The following is a 6,000-nucleotide window of genomic DNA, read 5'->3' on the forward strand; positions in this document are numbered from 1 at the left end:
CAGCCTGGCCCCCCTCCATCACACCTATTGCCAAAGGCGGGCAGTGCCTCAGGCGGCCGTTCCTGCTCAGCTCAGCTCGGCTCGGCTCGGCTCAGCCCGTCTCACCTGTGCCCACCTCACCTGAGCTGAGCCGAGTCGAGCCGAGACGAGACGAGCCGAGCCGAGCTCACCTCCCGTCCTCTCCGGGCAAGGCAGGGCAGGGCAGGGCAGGGCGGGACACGCCGCTGTCCCCTCACGCCGCTGTCCCCTCACGCCTCCGTCCCCTCACGCCGCTCCCGCCACTCGCGCTCGAGTTTCCCGCCCGCGGCGCGCGCTGACGCCGTTCCGCCGGGGGCGGAAGGGCCGGTCCCGGTTCCGGAAGCGGAAGCGCGGCGTGCGGCGGCGGCCCGGTGTCGGCCGGAGCCGGGCCCGAAGCGGCACCGCCGCGATGAGCGAACCCGAGCTGCTGCTGGACTCCAACATCCGGCTATGGGTGGTGCTGCCCATCGTCTTCATCACTTTCTTCGTGGGCATGATCCGGCACTACGTGTCCATCCTGCTGCAGAGCGACAAGCGCCTCACGCAGGAGCAGGTGTCCGACAGGTCAGGGCCCGCCTCACCCCCGCCCGCCCCGCTCCCCCGGCCCGGCCCGGCCCGCCGCTAACGCCGCGTGTCTCTCTTCCAGCCAAGTCCTGATCCGGAGCAGAGTCCTTCGGGAAAATGGAAAATACATTCCAAAGCAGGTAGGGAGCTGCGCGCTCGGGCTGTACAAGGGTGCCTGGGGGGCTCTGCACGGGCAGTGCCGCGGGACGAGCAGCGCCCGCGGGCTCGGACGCTGCCGGGTCACCCCTGGGCACAGCAGTGTCCGTAAGGGCACATTCCCGGGAATCTTGGATACAGCACTGCTGTTTATGTCTTTTCCTTGACATTTATGTTAGCTGTCACTGCTCGATGTTTTAACTGCCTGCTGACATGAGATGTGCCTCCAAACTGCTGTGTTTAATATCTGCCAGCAAGCACACAGGGATGTAACGCTAGCATGGGATAACGAGGTGGTCATACAATGTCAGCTGGAATATTTGCTAAACTAAAAATGCATCGCTCATGTTGGCTCTCTTGGTACCAAGTGTGTATTTTGTGAAATCCAGAGGTCAGCTGGGCGAGTGAAGATGTCCCGTGTATCAGTATTGGTGCTCCCCGGCACAAAGAATTTGCACAAAACACTAAAAGCTCTTTAATTAACATAGGTTTCTCTTCAGAGAATTCTTATCATTACTTTAAGAATTTTAGAGAGCCAGAGATCTGGTACTCTGGATGCAGAAAAATGTGATGAGCTTCAGAACACATGGGCAGTGAGGCACCTATCCCAGGAAGGTGTGTTGTGAAAGAACTCATAAGATGTCTGAGCAAGAACTAATGCTTCTGTCCTTTTACTTCTTACGGTGTTGGCATTGTCTTTCTCTGCTTTCAGTCTTTCCTGTCCCGGAAATATTTTTTTAATAACCCCGAGGATGGATTTTTTAAGAAAACAAAAAGAAAGGTAGTGCCTCCTTCACCAATGACAGGTATGTTAAGGTACCCCAACTGCAGCCAGGTAGAAAAACCTGCAGTGTCTGCTGAGGGTGGAAGGTGAATCAGCTCTGCAGGGAGCTCGGGCAGTGTGAGGGAGGGGGTGGGAGTGAGATCCCTCTCTTGGATAACAAAAACATTAGATTGCTTCATGTTGCTTAACTTCAGCCTTGAGCTGCTTGCTGCATCTCAGGAGGCCTGACCTCCTCAGGGTAGCCAGGAGTGGGAGTCCTGCTCTTGTCTCCTTTTGCCAGTGTTTTGCTGCAGCTCCCAGAGGGTCTTCTCTAAAGTGATTTAATTTAACTAATGTATACAGCAAAATAGGAGCTTGTCCTTCCTCTACCCAGGTCAGCTCACAGAGGTCAGGCAAGCCCAGAGATTTGGGGCAAGGGATGGGGCCAGGCACAGCACAGAACACAACACCTCTGTGGCAGCAGTCTCCACCACACTGGCTGCTCAGCTCCTTTTGCAAAGTATTGTCAGCAATGGAAAATTGTAGATACTGGAACAGGAGTGTTGTCTCATGCAGTTTCTTAATTAATTATCTGACATGTAATGGCTTGTTTCTCTTAATGTGATGTGCTGCTACTTCACAGCCTGTCTATGATTTGCAGATCCTACCATGCTGACAGATATGATGAAAGGGAATGTAACCAATGTTCTGCCTATGATCCTCATTGGTGGCTGGATCAACATGACATTTTCAGGATTTGTCACAAGTAAGTGTCTGGAGTAACAAGGGTTTGCTTGTGTTTCTGAAGATGGCCTTGAGGGTCTGAGCTGCATCAGAGGTTTGCTCCTGGACCTGAGAGCAGTCAGTTAGAAGCAGCATAAATATTTGGCTTGTGGCACTGCTGCTCTTCACTCCACAAACTGCACAAATTTGCTTGTCCCATTGCAAAGGGTGGAAATTGTTTTCTGAGTGTTGGTCATGCTCTCCAAGAAAATAGCTCATGTATTTGAGAACAACTGTAGTGACAAAACCAGTATTTTATTAAAACTGCCTGAAATTCAAGTTGATGCAGTGGATTTTCCTCTGAACCTGTCCAGGGAATTGGTTACTGTGTGGAGTGTACACATCAAAAATACTTACTTAAATTCATAATTCTGGGGGTTTTTTTTCTATATTGTTAATGTGATAACTGTTTCTTTAACAAGGGACCTTCCCTTTCACAGTCAGTGAAGTAACACCTGTGAGGGTTTGGTCATCTGATTCAGTTTCAGAAAGTCTTTTCATGTTAAAATGAATAAGAACTGCAGCTTTTTCAAAAATCCAAGTTAACTCTTTATTGTACACATTGCAGACTACATTAGATGTAATAAAAGAGCTACCTGCTCCTTTGCAATCATGCACTGTCACTTTGTGAAACTGGGTTTTTTTCTTTACCCTGCAGCAAAGGTCCCGTTTCCCCTGACGCTGCGTTTCAAGCCAATGCTGCAGCAGGGAATTGAGCTGCTCACTTTGGATGCATCCTGGTAAGTCCCTGTCCTCAGCAAGCAAGGTCCAGTTCCCACTTGGAAAATGTTGAAAGTGTTAATAGCCCTTGGCTGGTCTGTGTGTGCTGCTGGAATGAGGTCATGAGCCAGCTTTGAACTGACAACAACTGTGCTTGTTCTGATTTGTCAGGGTGAGCTCTGCTTCCTGGTACTTCTTGAATGTGTTTGGACTCAGAAGCATTTATACTCTCATCCTGGGCCAAGATAATGGTAAGGCACTTGCCATTTCTGGGAACTGGCTGCTCCTTCCATGGGATGTTGTCTGGGGGAGGCTGGAGGAAAGATTTCTGCGTTTACAGCCAAGAAGCTCCTGAATTCTTCTCTTGTTTCTGTGATATTACTTACTGTCCATGGGCCAGGTTTGACATCTCCTGCACCAGCCACTGGCTCATAAACTCCCATGGTTGTTAGCCCAGGCTTGCTTTCCCATCAAACCAGTGTGCAAAGGTTTTGTCCTCAGGTTTATTTCTAGCAATTACTGGTTTTAAGGAAAACTGCAGAGATTTCCTAATGTTACATGTGGGGCAGGACAGATGTGCATTGGGAACAGAAAACTATTTTCTTCAATTTTTCTGCAGGTTTTATGTAAATCTGGCTAAGACAGCAGGTTGGGAGCAAGATGTCTTGTGAGGACTCCTGGCACAGCAGTGTTGCATTCTGGCTGTTGCTGCATTGTTCTCATCTACAGATAAAAACCTTCCCAACTGCACCATGCTCCAGGAAATGCTGTTTAATAGCACAGAAATCATCCTCTCATTTCTCATTTGCAGCTGCAGATCAGTCCAGGGTGATGCAAGAACAAATGACAGGGGCAGCAATGGCCATGCCAGCAGATACTAACAAAGCATTTAAGGTACAGTATTCCCACCTGCACTCCTGTTTGTGTGAGCCTGCAGGGTTGTAAATTGCATGTAACTCATCTCCACGTGTCAAGTAAGGGAATTGCTCTGGATTCCTGTTCCTAAAATTAGAGCTGACAGCTTCTGAAGGCTGTGGGAGTTACTCTGGGTCTGGCAGAGCCCAAATACCCTGAAGTAAACCTGACAGATCAGTCATTGCTGGTACAAAAGCTGAATTTATGTCCCATGCTTTGCTTTTGCTGAGGAAGGGGTTTTTTTACCTTGAGGTATAGTCCCAAAGCAGAAGCTGGCTCTTCAAAAGTTGTGTTAATAGTGCAGCTGAGCATGAGTCCAGCATGATCCTCATCGAACTTGGGTGAGAAAATCAAGTAAGCCAGCCAGTTCAGTGGAAAATCCATCAGCAATTTACTGTCTTGCAGTTCTCCTGAAGCACTTTCCACAGGCACTTGCTTGTTGGACTGCCTGTGCCTTTTGCAGGCCTGTTCATGGCCAGGTTATGCACAAAGGACAGACCTGGTTTCTGGTTTTGTGTGCTGTAGAAGATGTTTAGCCACACACATCATCTGCTGCCTGGGAAGCTGGGATAGTCTGCTCCTGCACTTTGTTTTCAGTAACCTTGCTGGTTAAAGATCCAACAGTACCCAGGCAGAGGCTCAGCCAGGGCAGAGGATGGCTGCAGCAGTGCTGGAGCACTGGCTGTTCTGCCACACTCAGCACTGAGGTGCAATTCCAGCCAGGACTGACTTCACTTCCACCCAGTACTGGCTCTCCACAGCATTTCTGCCAATTCAGCCTTGCAGGGACCAAAACCCACTACATGTTCCAGCAGAAACAAAAGGGGAAAAGCCCATATTGCAGGAGAAGTGTTCTGGCCAAGAAATACAAATCCCTTGCTGGGGATATGTGACATGGTTTTTTGCAGGCTTTGTGCACAAGTCTGTGATCAGATGCAAAATTTTTGGCCTCTTACCTGTTGTTATCAAGTAACTCTGAACTAAAGAATTACCTCACTGCAAAGCACTTGGCCCACCAGAACAGAACTGGCTGTTACAAAAGCTATGGACTGTTCCAGAAGGTTAGAGGGTTGGCAGAAAGTAGATAATGTAGTTTTTCTAATTTCTGTGATGCAATTTGTATTGAGCAACTAACATCTAATTAAGCATAAACCACTGATTTCAGAGAGTTGATATGATTGCCAGGTTTTTAATAGAAATCAGTGTTTGTTGCAGTTTTCAAAGCAAGCACTGCTTTGTGTAGTTCTTGTTTAACTAATCCTGTGTTACTTTTCTTTCTCTGCTTCTGTTCACTGCCAATGCAGACTGAATGGGAAGCCTTAGAATTGACAGATCATCAGTGGGCCTTAGAAGATGTAGAAGAAGAGCTCATGGCAAAGGACCTCCATTTTGAAGGCATGTTTAAGGAAGAACTTCAGACCTCCATCTTCTGAATTTGAGAATATGCTTTTGTCACTTCTTGTAAAAGTTATTTGAAAAGAAATCTGTTATCTAGAACTATATAATGTATTTTAGCAAGGCTGCAATTAAAATAAAAACATCATGTTCAGAACTGCAGTGCACTCACTTTGATTTGAGCCCACAGACACACACACACTATTTCCCCATTAATTTAATCCTTCCCAAGTCTATTTGTAAGCACCTGAGTGCCCACACAGCCTCTCCTGCCTGTGAGCAGAGTGTTGTAGAGTGCCTGGCTGTTATTTACTGGGCCAGGTGGGATAATAAATGCTTTAAGCTGCCCACCTTGCACTGTAGAGAACAGGGAGCAACTGTTCCTGGCTTATCCCTCTGTAGAAACTCCTCAGACCTCTTCCCCAACCTAGAGAAATGCTTTGCAAAAAGCTCTTCCATACTCAGGCTGTTATTAATTTCCCCCTTCTTTATTCTGAGCAGCTTTTTCTCAGGGTAACACTGTAAATCCTCTCCAGGCAGGAGCTGTGCCAGGACTGTGACACTGATTTTCTGTTCTCACCAAATACCTTCCCAGGGAACAGGGAAGGTGCCCCTTTGCTTTCCCTTCTTCCCACAATGGGTTTCATGTTTTGGGGACCAGCCCTTCACAGCAAAGCTCAGCAGCC

At 48.2% G+C, this 6,000-nt stretch overlaps 1 protein-coding gene across 1 annotated transcript; it reads left to right on the plus strand.

Moving 5' to 3' along the window:
* The first annotated feature begins 368 nt into the window (after nucleotides 1-368).
* On the plus strand, nucleotides 369-5,468 carry EMC3 (ER membrane protein complex subunit 3). The gene is made up of 8 exons (XM_058032148.1): nucleotides 369-582; nucleotides 665-722; nucleotides 1,451-1,544; nucleotides 2,163-2,267; nucleotides 2,943-3,024; nucleotides 3,176-3,255; nucleotides 3,816-3,898; nucleotides 5,224-5,468. The coding sequence occupies exons 1-8, from the start codon at nucleotides 428-430 to the stop codon at nucleotides 5,350-5,352; spliced, it is 786 nt and encodes a 261-aa protein (XP_057888131.1). The 5' UTR covers nucleotides 369-427; the 3' UTR covers nucleotides 5,353-5,468.
* Nucleotides 5,469-6,000: the final 532 nt, after the last annotated feature.

Source organism: Melospiza georgiana, chromosome 11, assembly GCF_028018845.1.
Source record: "Melospiza georgiana isolate bMelGeo1 chromosome 11, bMelGeo1.pri, whole genome shotgun sequence".
NCBI lineage: Eukaryota > Metazoa > Chordata > Aves > Passeriformes > Passerellidae > Melospiza > Melospiza georgiana.

What these genes read in the sequence shown, in the direction of transcription:
- EMC3 (XM_058032148.1), top strand. Translation starts at nt 428, where the DNA reads ATGAGCGAACCCGAGCTGCTGCTGGACTCCAACATCCGGCTATGGGTG. An exon ending in CATCCTGGGCCAAGATAATG is followed by an intron (nt 3,256 to 3,815) that starts GTAAGGCACTTG and finishes TCTCATTTGCAG; the next exon opens with CTGCAGATCAGTCCAGGGTG. An exon ending in ATACTAACAAAGCATTTAAG is followed by an intron (nt 3,899 to 5,223) that starts GTACAGTATTCC and finishes CTGCCAATGCAG; the next exon opens with ACTGAATGGGAAGCCTTAGA.